Source organism: Scaptodrosophila lebanonensis, unplaced genomic scaffold (genome assembly GCF_003285725.1).
Source record: "Scaptodrosophila lebanonensis strain 11010-0011.00,11010-0021.00 unplaced genomic scaffold, SlebRS2 tig00000238-arrow-arrow-pilon, whole genome shotgun sequence".
NCBI lineage: Eukaryota > Metazoa > Arthropoda > Insecta > Diptera > Drosophilidae > Scaptodrosophila > Scaptodrosophila lebanonensis.
Window position 1 is genome coordinate 367,197 of NW_022060625.1, and position 21,242 is coordinate 388,438.

General features: G+C 43.3%; 1 protein-coding gene across 2 annotated transcripts in view; it reads left to right on the plus strand.

The window, feature by feature from the left end:
* Window positions 1-1,852, plus strand: part of LOC115630050 (tyrosine kinase receptor Cad96Ca) — a 216,022-nt gene extending 214,170 nt beyond the window's left edge. The window contains exons 10-11 of one of the 2 annotated variants that reach the window (XM_030526682.1): window positions 1,279-1,420; window positions 1,487-1,852. In XM_030526682.1, coding sequence (XP_030382542.1) covers window positions 1,279-1,420; window positions 1,487-1,711 — 367 coding nt within the window. In that variant the 3' untranslated portion in view covers window positions 1,712-1,852. The remainder of the gene's footprint in view (window positions 1-1,278; window positions 1,421-1,486) is intronic. The other variant, XM_030526681.1, reaches the window with a different exon arrangement.
* The last annotated feature ends 19,390 nt before the right edge of the window (window positions 1,853-21,242 follow it).

The window sequence follows — 21,242 nt, forward strand, 5'->3', positions numbered from 1 at the left end:
TTAAGGAATTAATTAAGGTAATTAATTTAATATTATTGAAAAGGAATTATTATTTATTTAATTTATTTAATTTTAATAAATTAATTAATTAATTAAATTAAATTAAATTAAATTAAATTAATTAATTAAATTTAATTAAATTAATTCTTTTTTTTGTGGGGCGGTACAGGGTACTTAAGAGTTGAGCCTGCTCGACTTTATCATTCCTTTCTTGTTTCAATTTTTTTAATTGTTTTTTATAACTGGTTACATAGAAATGTACCGAAGTATATTAGGTTTGCGGGAGCTGAAAAATGTAACAGGCAGAAGGAGGCGTGGCAGACCCCACAAAGTATATATATTCTTGATCAGCATGACGAGACGAGTCGATCTAGCCCTGTCTGTCTGTCTGTCCGTCTGTCAGTCTGTCCGTCTGTCCGTCTGTCAGTCTGTCCGTCTGTCCGTCTGTCCGTCCGTATGAACACCTGGATCTCAGAGACTATAAGAGATAGAGACACCAAATTTTGCACAAAGATGCGTTATGTGTATATTCTATACGAGTTTGTTTTATTTTTTTGATTTTCCCCCCATTTCCCCCCTATGGGGGTTTTCCCGATTTTCCATTCGTATAATCGCCTATATCTCGAAGACCATAAGACCTAGGAACACCAAATTTGAGTCCAAGGTGCCTTGTGTGAATACGCAGAAAATGTATATTTTGGAATTTCCCTCCCTCCCCCCTCTACCCCGCAAATGCGATTTTCTCTAACTCCCGTAATTCTTGGAATTTCAAACTAAAATTTTGCAAATACCCCCAGTTGGTTATTATGTGTCCGTATGCCAAGTTTCACTATGATAGACCGATTTAACAAGAAGTTATAGCCATAAATATATTTGCTGCTGCAGCGCTGCTCAAGCGCTGCCCGGGGCTGTTGTTGATGTTGCTGTTTGGTTGACTGCGAAAATGCTTACACAGACACGAATAGATGCGCATAGGCATACATACACTCACACAGGCGCAATTGCTATGTAAATGTGCAATTATAAACCCTTTACGTGAGTTCGAATACCGAGAGAGGTAAAATCGATCAAATTTTTTTTTTATTTTCTTAATTTTTTTATTTTCTATAATTATTGTAAACATATGTACAGAGTATTTCAAAGTCGGGACACCCGACTTTAGCTTTTTTACTTGTTTATTTTTTATGTACAGGGTAATTCAAAGTCGGGAAACTCGACTTTAGCTTTTCTACTTATAAAGTTTATTTAAGTATGCAACTACATTTTTAAACCATTCAGATGGATGGCCACAGAATCGCTTTATGACAACATATTCTCTGTTAAGTCGGATATCTGGAGTTTCGGTGTCTTAATGTGGGAAATTGTCACCTTGGGGTCTACACCATATCCAGGAATATCAGCGACTGACGTTATGAAAAAGGTTTGGCCTAATTGCTTCACGAACTATATTTGTGTCGCTAATAGATTTTTTTTTCATTTTTTAAAGGTGCGAGATGGCTACCGGCTGGAGAAACCAGCGCATTGCCGCCGGGAGCTATACAATATTATGTACTACTGTTGGGCACATTCTCCCATAGAACGCCCAACATTTGCTGAAATTCTGCATATGCTCGAAAATTTACTGCTCACAGAAATGAATTATATTGAGTTGGAGCGCTTTCCTGATCACAACTATTACAATATAACTAACGTCAGTGGCGAAAAGTTATAAAAATTGCTAGAGCAATATTATTCGCAAAATACAACGCACTGCCCAATAGCTTTATTATATGTATTATTTTGGGCAGATTTAATTTTATGTCGTCATAATACTTTTAAAAATTTATAAACATTTTTCCAAAATTATTTAATATTTAAGTACAGTTTTTAAAACAATCAAGAGAGAACGCTACAGTCGAGCAAGCCCACAAAAAAGGAAAATTAAAAAAAAATTTTTAAATTAAATTATTTAAAAAAATTGAATTACTTATTAAAATTAATAAAGAAAATTTATTTAATACATACATCGACGACATGTTTATGTACAGTTTTCACAACATACATTTACATCGTCGTGTCTATGCGTGTTTATATTCGTGTATGTACAGCTGCGGGCAGAGCTGCAGGCAGCGCATGGGCAGCGATTTTATTTATGGCTATAACTTTCTTCAGAATTGACCTATCATGATGAAACTTGGCATACGGGCACATAAGCACTAACTGGATGTAACTACCAAACGGACAGACAGACGGAAAGACAGACGGACAGGCGGACATGTCTATATCGACACGGCTTGTCACTCTGATCAAGAATATATATACTTTGTGGGGTCTGCCACGCCTCCTTTTGCCAGTTACATACATTCGCACAAAACTAGTATAGCCTTTCACCCTTTGGGTACAGGCTATAAAAATTTGTTATTGGCAGCGCACAAGTACTGGGAGAAAAGATTGTGTCACCATGGAGACTGTGCGTGGATGCGCTACTACGACAGAAGGTATTGAGAGAATGCCACGACGACGGCCAATTGGAAGTGCGTCGAACATATGCGCGGCCTGGTTTGTATTGCGACGTCGCAAAATACTTGTATGTGCGCTAGTGCCGGTTGTGCAGACGCTACTATTGAATAGATTATATATTCGCTGAAAAGGGAAGGGCTCAGTAGGAGTAAAGTAAAAGACAATAGTCGCGGACCGCCGTGCGTCTGTTCGCTTTAGAGTTTTATTGGAGACTGACACTTTTGCTATACATATTCTTTATGCTTACATTCGTATGCAACAGTGACAGATAACTTGTAGATAACATAAGATTATTATCTGCTTATATTAACATGCGTGCATTGGTACTTATGTTTGTATTGATTTTCAACACCCTTCCTCAATGCAAACATGTTTTACAAAAATTTTCAAATCAAATTTAACAGCTTTGTAAAATGAACATGCTTCGCTTTAGGGAGATTTTTCGTTAAAATATCAGCTATCATTTCATTGGTTGATGTATACTGTAAAACAATTTGTTCTTCGTTTACAACCTGTCTTGCAAAATGATATCTAATATCAATATGCTTTGTTCTTTCATGGTGTACAGGATTCTTAGCTAATTGTTGAGCACTTAAATTATCGCCATGAAGAATAGTTGGAGTACTCGAGTCACCGCAGCCAATCTCCACTATAAGACGCCGTAGGTATATGGCCTCCTTACACGCAGTTGAAAGAGCCATATACTCCGCCTCCGTGCTGCTAAGTGCCACGCTGCGTTGCTTTTCAGATCGCCAGGATATGGGTCCTCCAGCCAAGTAGTATACATAGCCAGTATACGACTTGCGATCGATGCGGTCGCCACCCCAGTCTGCATCCACATAGCCGGTAAGGGGTTGTCCACACTCTTTGTAGTGCAACTTCAGGTCCACAGTTGACGCCAGGTATCGAAGCACATGTTTTACACCCACTAGGTGCTCTGCATGCGGATCTTGATTCCGTTGAGCTAACTTGGCAACGGAATGCAATATGTCTGGCCTTGTTGTAAGCGCCAGCCACATTAACTCGCCAATTGAAGACTGGTAGGATGCAATGTCAACCTTTTGACAATGCTCGCTGGTACATATCACTTGGAAACCAGCATCCAGTGGGGTCGCTGTAGGTCTACAGGTCTCGCATCCATGTTCACGCAATATGTCTTTGATGTATTGCGAATTGCTTAGCGAAATTTCGCCAAGCTCACCGTCGCGCTGCACTTCCATGCCAAGGAACAAATGCAGCTCTCCCTTGTCAACACATTCAAACGATGTTGTAATGGCTGACTTGATGTTGGCCAAGTCCTCTTTTGATCGGCATGCTATAATTATATCATCAACATAAACAAGGATTAATGATAAGTCACCTCTTCCGTTCCTTTTGTAAAGACACGGTTCATTTTCACATGCTACAAAATCTATGCCTTGTAGTACACAATCGAGCTTGGAGTTCCACTCGCGCCCCGACTGCTTCAATCCATATATTGCCTTTTTAAGCAATAAAGCCTTACTTGGATTATTGGGATCTGTGTATCCCTGTGGCTGCTTCATATAAACAGTTTCATGCAGGTCGCTATTCAAATAGGCGGTACACACATCTATCTGGTGAAGGTACAGCTTCAATTCCGCTGCTAACGCCAAAATAAACCGCACGGTTTCCAATCTGCAAACGGGTGAGAACGTCTCTACATAGTTCACGCCATACTTCTGGGAGCACCCTTTAGCAACGAGTCGTGCCTTGAAACGTTCGACTTTTCCATCAGAGTCACGTTTCAGGCTGTATACCCACTTGCAACCAACTGCTCGCTGATCTTTTGGTAAATCAGCCATCTGCCAGGTTTCGTTTGATTGTAGTGCCTGATATTCCTTTTGCATCGCCTCTTGCCAGAATACTGCATGTGTGCTACCAACGGCCTGATCATAGGATGTCGGAACCATTACGTCACTAGCAACCAATGCTCCAAGCACATTGTATTGCTTTCTTGGACGACCAGGTTTACCATTTCGAACAATTTTAGGCCGGCCTGGCCCAATCTTCACAGTATCCTCGTCAGAGTCTTCTTTTTCGACTGCACTCTCATATGCGTTGGAGCTGCTGTCGTCAGAACTGTGCTCACTGTCATCGTCGTCGATGCTTCTGTCACCATCCGTGTGAGTGACATGCTCTTGAACCTCGCATGCAGGAAAATCTACCGTAACGGTATCTTCATTGGTATGACCACCACAACGCTCATCAAATAGAATGTCTCGTTTTTCGACAATCGTCCTCGTCTCTGGGTCGTATAACCGATAGCCTTTGGCTGCTACCGAATACCCAACCATACGGTACTCATGCCCTTTGGGTTTGAATTTGCCTTTACGGGGACCCTTTGCAAGTGCAACTGCAATGGAACCAAAAACTTTTAGATGGCTAACACAGGGTTTCTTACCTGTCCACGCTTCCATTGGAGTCAGGTTGTTCAGTGCACTGGTAGGTGATCTGTTTCTTATGTATACTGCTGTGTTGACTGCTTCGGCCCACAAAGACTCGCCTAGGCCCGACTGCACCAATAAGCATCTGGACATCTCCGTTAATGTCCGGTTTGCTCTTTCCGCCACGCCGTTCTGCTGCGGAGTATAAGCCACGGTCAATTGCCTTGCAATACCATGGTGTTTCAGGAAACCGTTGAATGTTGTGTTGACAAACTCGCCTCCATTGTCGGTTCGAATACATTTGAGCTTTTTATCTGTTTGCCGTTCAACCAAGTTTTTAAATTCGACGAACTTACTGAACACTTCATCTTTCTTCCGCAAAAAATAAACAAATATACGCCTGGACTTGTCATCGATGAAGGTCAGAAAGTATTTGGATCCAGCAAGTGACTTCGTGTCGAATGGGCCGCATACATCAGCATGAACCAGTTCCAACAGCTCTTCGGCACGGTTAGTGCTTACCTTTGGGAATGGCTGTACATGTATTTTGCTTAGCATACACGTTTTGCAATTCAAGTTGTCTGGGAAAAAAACCTTTCCAATACCACGCACTAGCTCTTTGCTGATCACTTCCTTCAGACTGGTAAAATTTAAATGGCCATAACGCTTATGCCACAATGTACCATCTGATTCAGTTGCGGAATAACACCTATTTTGTTTGCCTTGAAACATATAAAGGTTCCCAACTTTATTCGCTTTCAGTATACACTCGCCGTTTTGTATAACTTTAGCAAAATGTGGCCCAAAATGTATAACATTGTTCTTTTGCACTGACCGGCTGACGGACATAAAGTTGCCATTCATTTTCGGTACATACAGTACATCTGACAACACCAAGGTACAAAGTTCTGTCTGTAACTTCACCTCTCCTCTGCCTTCGGCCTTCAGGAAACCAGCGTCAGCTAAACCGATCATTTCAGTGTGCGCAATAAATTTTGAAAATAACGTCTTATCGCAACACATATGGCTTGTTGCTCCGCTGTCCAGACACCACATGTTGTTCTCTATCTTTCCAACGTCCAACGCATTTAACAAGCTGCTCTGCTTTTCCATCTCTTTCTTTGTCGATTGCTTTTTCCCTTCACCGCGAATTTTCTCACGCTTGCACTGTGCCTTGTAGTGCCCTTTTTCGCCGCAGTTGTAGCAAACGACGATTTTTGAATTCCTTTTTGAATTCGCTTTGGAATGCGCGACGATCTGCTGCGTAGCTATAAATGCTCTTGCATTCTCGCTCTCTCCATCTGCATTGCCTCTGCGCTCTCCCTCTTCCATCAGCTTGATACATAACACATCAAATGACGGTAAATTGTCACGCGTCTCAATGGCGACGACAAAATTTTCGTATGGTTCGGGCAAGCTTGACAACAACACGATTGTTTTTAACTCATCATTTAATTCGATGCCAACTGTACACAAACCATCCAGAATTTCGTTAAATTCGTGTATGTAACTTGAAATGCTTTGGCCTTGAAACATGCGTTTGCCTAGCAATTTCTTGTACAGCGACACTTTCCGTACAGGTCCACTCGGCTGATGAACGTCCTTTAACTTTTTCCATGCCTCGTACGAAGTGTTGCAATTTTTAATGAAGCCCAATTGTGAAGCTTTTACACTTAGCGTTATAATTGCTAATGCCTTTTCATCTTTTGGCCTTGAACTCTCAGTATTACTAGGTTCAGCACCTGATGCCACACTCCACAATTCCGCGTGCACTAAGACAGATCGCATCTGTATGCTCCATGAGTCATAGTTATGCTCTTCCAATTTGTCTATTTGATATAGCGCACTCATTTTTTAAATGTTATATTTCTTGAGTCACCAAACGATTACTATTTCACAATACTTTGAACTTCTCCTATGAGCCTATATGCCCTGGGCCCATAACCTATTGAATAGATTATATATTCGCTGAAAAGGGAAGGGCTCAGTAGGAGTAAAGTAAAAGACAATAGTCGCGGACCGCCGTGCGTCTGTTCGCTTTAGAGTTTTATTGGAGACTGACACTTTTGCTATACATATTCTTTATGCTTACATTCGTATGCAACAGTGACAGATAACTTGTAGATAACATAAGATTATTATCTGCTTATATTAACATGCGTGCATTGGTACTTATGTTTGTATTGATTTTCAACAGCTACAAGACCCAGCCGCAGCTGGCAAGATGCACTCCAGGCACGCGGAAGCAGCGTGGGATGTCATAGTGCGCTTTGGACCAGTAGCGGGCGGCAGAGGTAGAACGGAAAATGTGCGAGATCGGAAGGCGTTAAATGCATGTGACAGCGGCGAAACGACGAGCGCCCCAATGCGCCCACGGCGGCCAAAACGGCGAAGCGCCGTGTGCACTGACGCGTAAGCAACAGCGACATGATAGTAGCAGCTGCGTCGGCGTCAACGTCAGCAACGGTGGCGACATCAACAGCAGCGGCTGCGGCAACGTTGATGAAGCAGTAGTGGCAACGCCGGCAGACGCAACAACAGGTGGCGCCAACAGCGGAGGCAATGCCGTCCGCAGCGACTGCCATGGCGGCGACGCCAGCACTGCTAGGCCAGTGGTCAAGCGTCGGAGCTAGCAAAGCAGGCGCCCCTAGCTGAAGAATAACGTAAACGTAAGCCTGCAGACATAATCGAATTTATTGCGTTTCAGCCACATATAGCACAAATAATACCTCGACGGCATTTTATAACACCCGCACTCACACATATACACCATTCCTTTTGCTATGAGCTACTAAAAAAAATTATAAACATAGTTTGAATATTATTATTTTGATGATTTTTTAGACCCCACAAAGTATATATATTCTTGATCAGCATGACAAGACGAGTCGATCTATGTCTGTCTGTCTGTCCGTATGAACAGCTGGATCTCAGAGGCTATAAGAGCAAGAGACACCAAATTTTGCACAAAGATGCCTTATGTGTGTACTTTATACAAGTTTTTTTTTTTTTTTTTGATTCCTCTCCCCATTTCCCCCCTATGGGGGTTTTCCCGATTTTTCATTCTTTTAATCCCGGAGACTATTCCAAGATGTCTTATATGAATACGCAAAATATGGAATTTCCCTCCCTCCCTCCTCTCCCGTAATTCTTGGAATTTCGAACTCAAATTTTGCAAATACCCCCAGTGATTATGAGTCCGTCGAGTTTCATAACGATAGGCTGATTTAAAAGGAAGTTAGAGCCATGTATATATGAACAAGCAGTGCCCGCAGCTGTTGTTGTTGTTACTGCTTTGCACAGGCACACGAGATATACACAGATACACACAAACACACATATATACGCATAATTATTCTACACATATGTACAGAGGATTTGGGACACCCGACTTTAGCTTCTCCACATGTTTTGTTTTATTTTATGGCAGCAAAATAAATTGATTTTCAGGACCACCGACCCGCGATAGGTCAACATAGAGTTGGCCATGAGTAAAACATTCCTTTCATAGGTAATACTTAGTTAACGCTAAACAGTCGATTCTTTAATTTTGTATTTTTTTTTAACACAGTGCAGTGCATCATATGAGCGATGTGTTTCCTCAATTCGTTTTAATTGATTATTTCCAGGATGTAAAACAATATCACGTAAATCCAAATTTTCTCCAACTACAACAATGGCAACTTCATTGATAGTAGTTGCATCAAAACGGCTGTTGGCTCACAGCAGTTTTATCTGCTCTGATAAGAATTTTGTGATCATTAGATTGCATTTTTAAATAATATAATCAATTGGTTGTGTTCGTAAAATAAGTTTTGTAATTGTTCAACTATTGACCTTTTCACTGAATTGTGTTGAGCACAACGTAGATTTATTTTTTATGGACAATCGACCATCAAATTAATTTTCAAAAACTTGTAGTCGCTCTGTGATATATTTGACCTTGTATTTGTAAAGGAAAAAATGGGGTATAATAGTTATGATTAATAAACATCCAACTGCATATACTATTACAAACCTTAAAAGTTGGAATAAAATTTTCCCTAGCTACTTTTGTTGCTCCAAATGAAGTCATTTGAAAGCAGTCGTATTCTTGAATATTCTTTAAAAAGTGTCTGGAATCTGTTCCTATTCCTAAAACCAATGAGTACAATGGCTCTGGTGGTGGAAGCAATGGTATCAATTTCACCTTTCGATTTGCGCAACACAATCCATTCTTCATTTTTGTATTGTATATTGGCAGGCACTGTAATCAATTGACATATCATAACAGAAAGCAGCTCGATTCAACTCGTACCATTATTAGTCGAATGTCTACTTCAAGGGTGTCTTAACCGAATTCTTTCACGTTCATTGCAATCTTCATGTTTCTGGGCACTATGATTAGATTGATAATTAATTTGATTCCTTGAATTTCGGGTTCCTCTGCCGCCTTATAGAAGGCATATTCAGTAAGTCACAAACACACAATACTTTTTTATAATTTTATATACACATTTTTTGCTTCCAGAATGATTGTGAGCTAACAGTACACTGTTCAGGAATTTTTAACCTTATTTTTTTACACCCATGGTTACATTATTGACTTGGCGTTGACGTTTTCAGCCAATTTTTTCATTTTTTCTCTGGTCAGAACCATACTTGTACTTTTCAATGAATATTATAAAAAAAGAATTAGCGAAATCGGATCAGCTGCTCTCGGGATTTACGCTTAGCAACACATTCAGCGTTTCATTTTTGTGTTATATATATATATTCCAAAGTAAACAGAACTTTAAAAAAAAAACAGAACAAATAGTTTTTTCGGCAAAATCAATTTATTTTATTCAAAATAGTCTCCTTCGGTTTCAATACAGCTTTTTGCACGATCCAAAAGCATGTCGAACGAGTGTTTTAGCTCGTTGGCCGGTATGCCCGCCAGTATGCCGGTGCAAGCGTTTTGAATGGCCTCTACGTCTGCATAACGCTTTCCTTTCATGGGCAAATGCATTTTTCCGAAAAGGTAGAAGTCGCACGGTGCCATATTAGGTGAAGACGGCGAGTGGTTAATGGTTAAAATGTGATTTTTGGTCAAATAATCGGTCACCAGCGTCGATCGATGAGAGCAATTTTTGGTCATTAGTCAATTGCGGAACAAACCGTGCACACCTTTCGTAAGCCCAAATGTTTGGTCAAAACGCGATAAATCGATGATTTGGAGATGTTTAATTCCATTTCCATCAATTTCAATGATGATTTCGGCCGATTTTTGATGAATTCACGCACAGTTTCGATGGAATTTTCAATGATCACGAATTTTGATTGACCTACATGTTGATCGTCATTTATGTCCTCACGACTCAAAGTGGTCGTCAAACGTTGAAACCACTCGTGCACTCTGCTACGGAATAGGCAATCATCGCCATAAACTTGTTCCATCAATTGAAACGTTTCGGTAAAAGTTGTACCAATTTTAAAACAAAATTTAAATTTTTATTAAATAATGCACGATGCATTTAAAAAAATAACGTATGCATATGATCAATGAAAAAACTTCAACAAATCCAACTCAGATCCATTTTAAGGCGGAGGGGAATCAAAAAAATAAAACAAACTCGTATAAAGTACACACAAAGGGCATCTTTGTGCAAAATTTGGTGTCTCTTGCTCTTATAGCCTCTGAGATCCAGCTGTTCATACGGACAGACAGACGGACAGACAGACAGACAGGGTAAGATCGACTCGTCTCGTCATGCTGATCAAGAATATATACTTGTATACTTTGTGGGGTCTGCCACGCCTCCTTCTGCCTGTTACATTTTCAGCTCCCGCAAACCTAATACACTTTTGTACATTTTATGTACAGAGTATAAAAATGCAGGTGAAAATGCCCATGAACGCTAAAACCGTTTCCAAGATCTTTGCGAAAGGGCATCTAAGTCTAGAGCCATAGAAACGGAACAAGAATGGCAGTTGCGGCATTGGCACATAGGCTAAAGGGTATCCACATCTAGAGCCATCAAAACGAAACAAGAACGGAAGTCGAGGCATCGGCAAATGCTCGAAAGGGCATCCACACCTGATCCAAGAAACATTAACAGGAGGCGATGAACATCCTTTGTACAGACGACGAAATGTGGACGACAGTGGGTACTCAATCAAGGACGTAATCGAAGCCACTAAAAGCGAAGCAACGCTAGCCGGAAAAGCTAGTTTACAAAAAATATTAAATGTAATTGAAATGTATAATCAAAAGCTTTTTTATGATTCAAAAATATGCTAAAGTATTAGCGAAATAATTGCGAAAATAAACAAAACGAAAATATTCTATTTAAAAAGGGTTCACAATGTTCATTTGCATGTAGGTAACTAGCACCTAATACGATTAAGCATGCCTTGCGAGATTTACAAAGTTTATGCTGGTAAACGGAAAGCCAGGCTTCTCTGTACTAGATAAAATAACAAAACGAGCTGAATTTGCAGAGTTAGCGACAATAACTAAAACATTTGTGGCGGCTGCGTAGCAGCCTATGCAAATTTACCAGGGTCTTCAACCACATCTTCCTTCGGCAGCGGGCACAGTATGCGAACGGCTCGTCGAATGGTTCCAGTGTCAGTCCACAATTCTGCAACTCTCGCAACGCCATCTTCACCACTGATGAGGCTGACCACCCTTGCTAATGGCCATTTGAGGGGCGGCAAATTCTCAACCTTGACCAGAACATTGTCGATAAAAAGTCCAGGTTGCGACACTTGCCATTTCGAGCGCTGTTGAAGAAGCGTCAAATATTCTTCACGCCAGCGAACCCAAATTATCTGCAGGTAATACGTCACACGGTGCCATCGATCCAGCCGATTAAAGTTGAGCTTCGTCAGATCTGGCTCAATGTGCGTTGACAGCGAAGCAACACCAAGAAAAGGAGCTGGAGTCAAGACATCAAGATCTACTGGATGTTCTGCAAGGGATAACAATGGGCGAGAATAAATGTGTGCCCCAATATGGCATATAAATGTGCGCAGCTCATCGAATTCGAGCAGCGATGGCCCAAAGGATCTGTAAAAATGATGCTTCACAGCCGCCTTCCATAGACCACCAAAGTGAGGTGAGCGTGGCGGAATGAAACGCCAATCAATGCCGTCAGCCAAACAAAATTATTGCACATAACGCAGGTACTCGCTGGATTCAAAAAGACGCTTCAGCTCAGCCATCTCGTTCCGTGCGCCAACGAAGTTTGTAGCGTTGTCAGACCAGATCCTCGTAGGTCGACAGCGCGTCAAAATAAACTGTTTTAATGCATTTAGGAAAGCTCCGGTTGTTAAATCTTTCACAAACTCCAAATGTACAGAATTCGTGGCGAAGAAAATCAAAATGCAAATATAGCACAAAATCACAAAAATCCACACCAGTGACCAGGAAAGTATGCGAAAAACAACTCGATCCTTTGGCATGACACCCATAACATGCTCCACAAGACGAGGCTTACCTCGGAAACAAATGGTGCATTTGTTGACTACGCTGCACACTGTTTTTCGGCCTCCAATAGGCCAATACTGTAACCGAATTGAAGCAAGCAATGCACGAGGTCCAGAATGCAAGTTACGGACACGTGACTGGGTGCCGCCTTGGAAGTATAATTGGATGCTGGGAATCGAACTTGAGCGCAGAGTTACTTAGACGGCCACCAACGCGCATCATTCCAGAGCTGTCAACAAATGGTGATAGGGAAAGACAAGTGCTTGACGATTTTAAAACGTGTCCCGCCTCCAAGGCCTTAAATTCGTCCCAAGGAGACGACATTTGAATTGAGCGCATTAACAGCAGTGTTCCATGATGGATGCAGTCCACCGTTAGCCCAGGAATTCGAACACGATGCAGGAACTTGTGTATATTTTCAAAAACGCGCTGCAGCTTTCCAAATGTGTTGACATATTTGTATTGCTGTGGAATGTCTTTGCACCACACTGGTGTTTACAAGCACTTTGGAGCACTAATCAGGCAGCGACGAGACGGAATTGCAGTATTATGGCCACGAGGATTTGCCTTCGTCAGAAATGCGGGACCATGGAGCCATAAGTTCGACTGGACTAATTCGCTGGGTAAGGCTTCAAGTGAAATGATGTTCGCCGGATTCAAATCGATTGGAATATATCGCCATGGCAGCGGTCAACTCTTGAATAGTTGCGATGCAATTTGAAACGAAAATTTGGATGACTCGCTGCGTATCCAAGATAGCCTTACTGCAGAATTAGACCAACAATATAATTTGTAGTCAAATAACTTCATGCAGCAGCAGAACGGCTCCGCACAACTCTAGTCATGGCACGGTCAACGATTTGAGTGGTGCCACATGAGATCTGGAGCACAGCAGCTCCGCATGCGATAGGCCTTGCGTTGTCGAAATGATGTAGACACAAGCTCCATAGGCATCAATGCTGGCATCACTAAAGCCATGCACTTCAATGGAACCACCAGGAGAAAGTACAAGCCTTGGAAATGTCAACTGCTTTGTGTGCTCAAAATTTGCAATAGGATTATGTCAAGATGTAGTCATCCCAATCGAGCCTTTCTCTCCAAAGCGCCTGCAGGAATATTTTAGCCTTCGCTATTACTGGTCCAATAAGACCAAGCGGATCATAAAATTTTGCATTAGTCGACAACACAGTGCGCTTGAAAATTCGACCAGATGTCAATGTTGGCAAAAAGTGACCATGAAGAAATCCATTGCAGGATACCACGACAGTCCTAGAGTTTTTGTGATGTCACTGCCATCATCAAACTTGCCTAGAGTGTTCTTGTCCTCTTCCGGGACTTGTTTGAGCACGTCAGTATTGCTGGAGCACCACTTCCTTAGCTTGAAATTAGCCTTGGCAAGCAGCCCTCTGGTTTGTCTCATAATTTCTGTGACTTCGTTTGTAGAAGCACCACCAGTGATTAAAACATCTACATAGAAATCACGACGCAAGATATCTAAGCCAATAGGAAATAGCTCATGACCATCTTCAGCCAGCTGATGCATAGTGTGAACGATGAGAAACGACACAGGCTTCGTACCGTAAGTTACGGTATCAAGTCGAAATGCTTGAAATTCCTTTTGAGGCGAGTCACGCCGTAGGATGCATTGGAAATAGCTATCCGAATTTGATACTCGCAGCGGTACATCTTGCAGATGTCTCCTGTGAAGGCGATATGAAATATGCGAAATCGAACAAGCGTGTTTGCGAGCTTTGACTGAATGGATGGACCAGCTATCAGTATGTCGTATGCATAGGCACTTATGCTCGTGTAAATTGATCATATATTGTGATTAGAACTAAGAAAAACGAACTACATTTTGTGAACAAAATAAAGTAATGCCAACGAGTAAGAGCATAAGCTCTGTTATAGAAATAGAAAATTCCAACAATCAATTACGACCAATAAATTTGGAATAAGATTAAAATAAAAACAAGTAAAAAAGCTAAAGTCGGGTGTCCCGACTTTGAAATACTCTGTACATACTTATGTTTACAATAATTATAGAAAACAAAAAAATTAAGAAAATAAAAAAAAAAATTTGATCGATTTTACCTTTCTTGGTATTCGAACTCACGTAAAGGGGGTATAATTGCACATTTACATAGCAATTGCGTCTGTGTGAGTGTATGTATGCCTATGCGCATCTATTCGTGTCTGTGTAAACATGTTAGCAGTTAACCAAACAGCAACATCAACAACAGCCGCGGGCAGCGCTTGAGCAGCGCTGCAGCAGCAAATATATTTATGGCTATAACTTCTTGTTAAATCGGTCTATCATAGTGAACTTGGCATACGGACATATAATTACTAACTGGGGGTATTTGTATTTTGTTTGAGAAAATCGCGATTTGCGGTGGAGAGGGGGGAGGGAAGGAAATTCCAAAATACACATTTTCTGCTTATTCACATAAGGCATCTGGGACTAAAATTTGGGGTCCCTAGCTCTTATAGCCTCTGAGATATAGGCGATTATACGAACGGCTTTACGGAAAAACCCCCATAGTGGGGAAGTGGGGGGGGGGGGGGGGGGGGTATCAAAAAATAAAGCAAACTTGCACAGCGTACATACATAACGCATCTTTGTGCAAAGTTTGGTATCTCTACCTCTTATAGTCTCTGAGATCCAGGTGTTCATACGGACAGACGGACAGACAGACAGACAGGGCTAGATACACTCGTCTCGTCATGCTGATCAAGAATATATATACTTTGTGGGGTCTGCCACGCCTCCTTCTGTCTGTTACATTTTCAGCTCCCGCAATCCTAATATACTCTTGTACATTTTATGTACCTAAAAAAAAAGCTGTGAAAAAAAAGGAAACAGCGCAATAAGTGATAAAAAGTGCGTGAAAATGCATATGTACATTAAATTCAATTAAAGTTGCATGAGTGCCAGAAAAACAAGATCAGGCTACAAACCAAAGCCGACGCCAGTACCCGCAGTTGCAAAGCCGAAGCCAGTGAGAGTGAGTTATTATATTCTCAAAGGAAAGGAAAGTTAGCACGCTCTGACAATATCACATGAAACGATGTTGCTAGAAAGGTCCGAAACCAACAGAGAAAAAGAAGAGAAGGAACAAATAGAACAACAACAGCCGAAAGCAGCGTTACTATGCAGCAGATAGTGCAACTCCTGACCCTGAAATGCCAAACAGAAGACAGCAGCAAAGAAGAAGGCAAATAGTGGACAATTTTTCTAAAATTATTCCGGAATTTGACGGTGAAAATATGCAGGTGGAAAATTGGTTCACAAATTTTGAATTAAATGCAGATGCATACGGTTTGAACGAAAAACAAAAGTATGTTCAGGCACGCGCCAAGATGACACGCACAGCAGCATTGTTTTTGGAGTCTACGTTCATATACGAGTACAAATCGTTGCGTGAGCAGGTGATCGATTAATTTCAACGAGGCAAAATTTGCAGTGCCGAAATTCACAAACAATTAGGTAGGTCGGTAGGTAGGTCGGAGCGGCAGCCAGGGTATGCACCCCGACTCACTTAGGCCTTGTAGATTGGCCCGTTGTGATACCGCATGGACAAGTCCACTTCCCAAAATACCCGTGTTTGGCTGCATGTCTGCGCGAGTATTACGTCCATCCAGCTGCCTGGATGAACTTGAAGATGTCTATCGGCTTCTTGTTTGCTAGTGCCGATAGATTTGGTAGGAGACTGTCTCCTAGGAATCGATGTCTTGTTCTTGACAGGGCCGGGCAGTCGCAGAAGAGGTGTGTTACCGTTTCCTTCTCTTCTACGTCTCTGCAGCTTCTGCAGAAATCGTTATGGTGGAGCCCTAGTCTGGCGGCATGGGTGCCCACCAGCCAGTGCCCTGTGATGGCTCTGATTACGACTGAGCATTGGCTTCTGCTCAGTTTGCAGAGTTCAGAAGATCGTCTCTTGTTGAGGATTGGCCATGTTTGGCGTGTGATTTTACAGGAGTCTGTGTCGGTGGTCCACATTTGATTGGCGACCAAGTCAAAGTGGTTTCGGACTGACAGTTTACAGCTGGCCATCGGTGTACCGACGCTCTCCTTGTCTGGAAGGAGGGAGGCGGTAGTACCGTGTCTTGCCAGCTCATCGGCTATGCAGTTTCCCTCGATATCCCTATGGCCTGGGACCCAAATGAGGTATATAGAGAGCTGTGTTGCCATCTCGTGAAGAGATTTGCGACAGTTCTGTACTGACGTCGAGTTCGACGTGATGGCGTTAAGGGATTTTATAGCCGCTTGGCTATCCGAGTAAATGCAGATTTCTCTGGTATGTGTGGCTGGGCTTGGCAGTATAAGAAGAGCTTCTTGAATGGCTATTACTTCCGCCTGGAACACACTGCAGTGATCCGGTAGCCTGAAGGCTTTTCTGATTCCGAGTTCTTCGCAGAAGACACCCCCGCCTACGCGGTTGTCCAGCTTAGAACCGTCTGTATATATTTTGATGGAATTGGTTGGGCCTGGCGGGCCGAAGTTCCAATCTTCCCTAGAGGGAATGATGGTGTGGAAAGGAGTATGTGGATACTCTTCTGCGATGCAGTGGTCAGTGACTGATGGGATGTTGTCATTTCCCCTCAGAATTTTGGCATGGCCAAAGCATTCCTCTGACCACTGGTTTGTTTCTCTCATGCGAAGAGCCGCCAGCGTGGCGTTCATTTTTCCCATGAGATGTATTGGGAGTATTCCCAGAATTGCATCTAGTGCATCATTTGGAGTAGTGCGTAAAGCGCCCGAGATCGTTAGTTCAGCCTGTCGCTGAACTTTGTTAAGTCTCTGAAGAGATGAGTTTTTCGAAAGGGATGGCCACCATATGGAGACACCATATAAAAGTATGGGTCTGATTATTGCAGTATATAGCCAGTGGACCACATGGGGGGCCATGCCCCATTTCAGTCCAATGGATTTTCTGCAGGTATAGAGTGCGATTGTGGCTTTCCGCACTCTATCTTCAATGTTCAAGTTCCAGTCCAGCTTCCTATCTAGTATCAAGCCTAGATATTTGGCTGAGCTGTTGAAAGCTAATGGTACCCCATTTAGTAATGGGGGACGAAGAGATGGGATTTTGTATTTCCTCGTGAATAGTACCAGCTCAGTTTTGCTGGGGTTTACACTTAGGCCACTTGACGTTGCCCAAGTTGAAAGTGTGCTTAATGCGTCAGTCATGCGTTCGCACAAGGTTTGGGGGAATTTACCCGAGAAGGAAATGGTCACGTCATCTGCGTAGGCTATCGCGCGGCATCCCCCTATCCCTTCTAAGGATCGTAGGAGTGAGTTAACTGCCACGTTCCATAAGAAGGGTGAGAGCACCCCACCCTGAGGCGTTCCGCCACTCACATATCTAGATACCGTGGACATCCCCAGTGTCGACTTAATGGACCGCCTAGTAAGGAGCTGTCTTATCAGTTCCACAATGGAGTTGTCCATCCCTAGATCGGTGAGTGAGCCTGTGATGGCGCTTGGAGACACATTGTTGAAAGCACCCTCTATGTCTAGGAAGGCGATTAGAGTATAATGTTTGATTTTTAGAGCTTTTTCGACGCCCGAAGTGACAGCATGGAGTGCCGTTTCTGTAGATCTGCCTTTGCAGTATGCGTGTTGAGAGCTTGAAAGCTCTGAGAGGGGGATCTTACTTCTCAAATAGAGACCCATTAATCTCTCGAATGTCTTTAATAGAAAAGATGAAAGACTTATCGGCCTGAAATCTTTCGGGGTAGTGTGCGAGGCTTTACCTGCTTTGGGTATGAAGACCACTCTTGATCTCAGCCAAGCTTCTGGAATATTCCTTGTCAGGAAGATCTTGTGAAAAATATCTGCCAGCCATCTGATGGCAGTATTTCCTGCGTGAATAAGCTGCGCCGGAATGATATTATCCGGCCCTGCAGACTTATAGGGCTTGAAGCTTTTTATTGCCCATCTGATATTATTTTCAGATAGAAGATAGGGTGGCGTTTGAGATGGACCAGCGCTTGCTGAACGGCCGGTTGGTTTGATGCTTGTAGAGCTGGGAAAGTGGGTGCCTAGAAGCAGCTCTAAAGACTCTTGACTCGAGGTCGTCCAAGTCTTATCTGGCTTCTGAAGGTACCCTAGCGTTGAGGGAGTTTTAGAGAGGACCTTCCTTAACCTTGCGGCATCGGAGGTGTTCTCAATATCTGAGCAGAAGTTCTGCCATGAAGATCGTTTGGCCTGTCTGAGTATTTTCTTGTACTCTGACAGGCTTTGTTTGTATGCATACCAGTGTTGGTCTCCCCCTTGGGATCTGGCTGCATTGAAGAGTTTCCTAGCCTTTTTTCTTGCCTCACTGACCTGTGGAGTCCACCAGGGAGGCTTGAGTTTGCCTCTTGGTTTCCCAGTGGGGCATGATTTCTGCAGCGCGGTGTTGCACGCTGTGGTGAATTGTTTTATTAGCGACGAGGTGAATTCGACTGTGTCTGGGCCCTCGGGAGGGTAGTATGGAAGTATGTTACTTAGGTGATTAGAGTACAAAGACCAATTTGTGCGTCTAGGATTTCTAATCGCGATTGGTCTTTCATTCTTTAGAGATACTTCGAATTGGATGTATCTGTGATCTGAGAAGGAGTGTTCTAATAGGACTCTCCATTTGGAGATACGATTGTAAAGTGCGTCTGACGCCAAAGTGAGGTCAAGAACCTGGCTACGGTTCCTTACCACGAAAGTTGGATCTGATCCAGCATTACATAAAAGTATGTTAGTAGACAGGATGTAGTTAAAAATGGACTAACCCCCGTACATTGGTATCAGTGCTACCCCACTGAGTGTGATGAGCGTTGGCATCGCATCCTATGAGCAGATCAATGTTGTTCTGCCTGCTGTCCTCTATTATCTGTCTTGTCAACAGAGGTGGAGGGTTAGCTTCCTCGTAAGCCATATAGGCTGAGCATATTCTTAGAGGCTTTGGCTTAGCCTCAATGCATGCGGCTGTGTTATCTTCGTTACTGAAATTGGATAGCAGAAAAATGTTTATGTTTTTCTTGATTAAAATGCAGGTTCTGGTCTTGCCTGAGCTCTTCGCTGTGATCAGCTTATACTCCTTCGTCCCCAGTCCAGAAACCTTGTTCCTACGGACCCAAGGTTCCTGAATGAGGACTACGTCGATGTCGTCTTTGCTCAGACGATGTATTAGGGCAGCTGTTGCTGCTTTGCAGTGGTGGAGGTTAATCTGTAGAAACCTCAAGGGCATCTGCCTCCATCTCCACCACTGTCCTATCGGCCTCGTCGTCGTCTAGGATGAAGTCCTCATCCTCGTGGCCTAAAGTCGCGAACCCTTTCGCCAGTTCGGAGGTTTCGGAGGAATAACCTTCAAGGATATCCTCATCATCCGACGCGACCTCTGTTTCAGGACTGCCTGGAACGACTGGTTCTGCGTCTGTTGGTTCCGCGTTTTGTGTGGTGGGCTTACCACTCGCTGTGTCACCTCGGTAGACACGTATGGCTACCGATTTGTAGCCATACCTGGCCAGATTTCCACATCTTGCCAGCTCGTCCACCGATTCCTTGTTTATAACGAGTACGATCTGGCGCGTGGTCCCTTCCGCCTCCTCTACCTTGACCACGCTCCAGTCGTCCGTTTTCATGCTCGGGTTGCAGATCTGAAACACCTTCAGGATCTCTTCTGGCTTCTCTGGTTTCGCCGATACCCTGACCCTGGCACGTGGTCTGCTGGGTATGTCGCACCAGTCCACCGCAACCAATTTTGCACCTGGATACACTTCTCCGAGTGCTGCAATGGATTTCTTGTAGGCCTCGGCTGACCGCTTGTCATGACAAGCGATGGCTTTGACCCTGCCTTGATGCCATCCTGCATCGTCGCATATAGGTGGTGGTCCTCCACTCGTTGCCAGGTCCGTCAGAAACCGACCTTGCAGCTCGTTTTCGACTCCTGCCCATCGGTGTCTCGGGATAAGACCATCTTTGCTGCCCTTGTCAAGGACACCAATGAGGATCTTATCCTTCGCCACTTCTGCGAAGGTTCGATGCAGAGGCTGCGGAGGTCGTGTTCTTTTCGCTGGTTGTGGCGGCGTATCTTCTGCCGACCTCTGCCTTTTCGGGGCATTTTTGTTTCTTCTTACCGGAGCTGGCTTGAAATCCGGTAGGATTTTCTTCGCCCATTCCACCATCCTTTGACCGTCTGGTGACATCTCGGGGGCGGAGTGGTTTTTTTGCAGAATGACTGCTGCGCGTCTCTTGTCTTGAAACGACGTTTTTGTTTTGGGTGGTAGCATTGCCGAAGTTTCTGGCTCTGCAGAGTTACCAGCCTCCTCCAATTCTACTGCTGGCTTGGCAGCTTGGCTTAGCTGCTTCGCCTTCGAAGTGGAGGGGGTCTGATGCTCCCCAGATTCTGAGACAACCGATTGGCTTGTCGGATTGTCTCCACCTGAACTGGCAGCAATGGAATGGGAGCTGCTAGGAGTTCCCATTCTGGCGACAGTCAAATCTATGACCATCTGGTTAGAGGGATTTGAGGTCCCGTCCGGCTTATGGCGAGTTCCGGTCTCATTGTTTTGTTTTGTTAATTTGTTTTGTTTTTTAGTGCTTGGTTTCATTATTGGTCCCTCGAGTAGTCGGGAAGGGTTGGGTCACCCGTGGCATAGCCCGAGTACCACGGGAAGCCTGATTTAAACTGGAGGTCGGCAGGTATCCAGAGTTCGCATAGTAGAGACTGAGCACCCCCTCAGCCACGCATCCATCGGCCTAAGCTGTTCCGCTTTGGATTGGGGACACAAACAATTAAGTGCTCGCACAAAACGCAAAGAGGAAAATTTTCATGAATATTTGTTGCAAATGAAGAGCACGAATTCGATATGTTGTGAATTGGATAAGTCTTAAAACTGATTTTAAA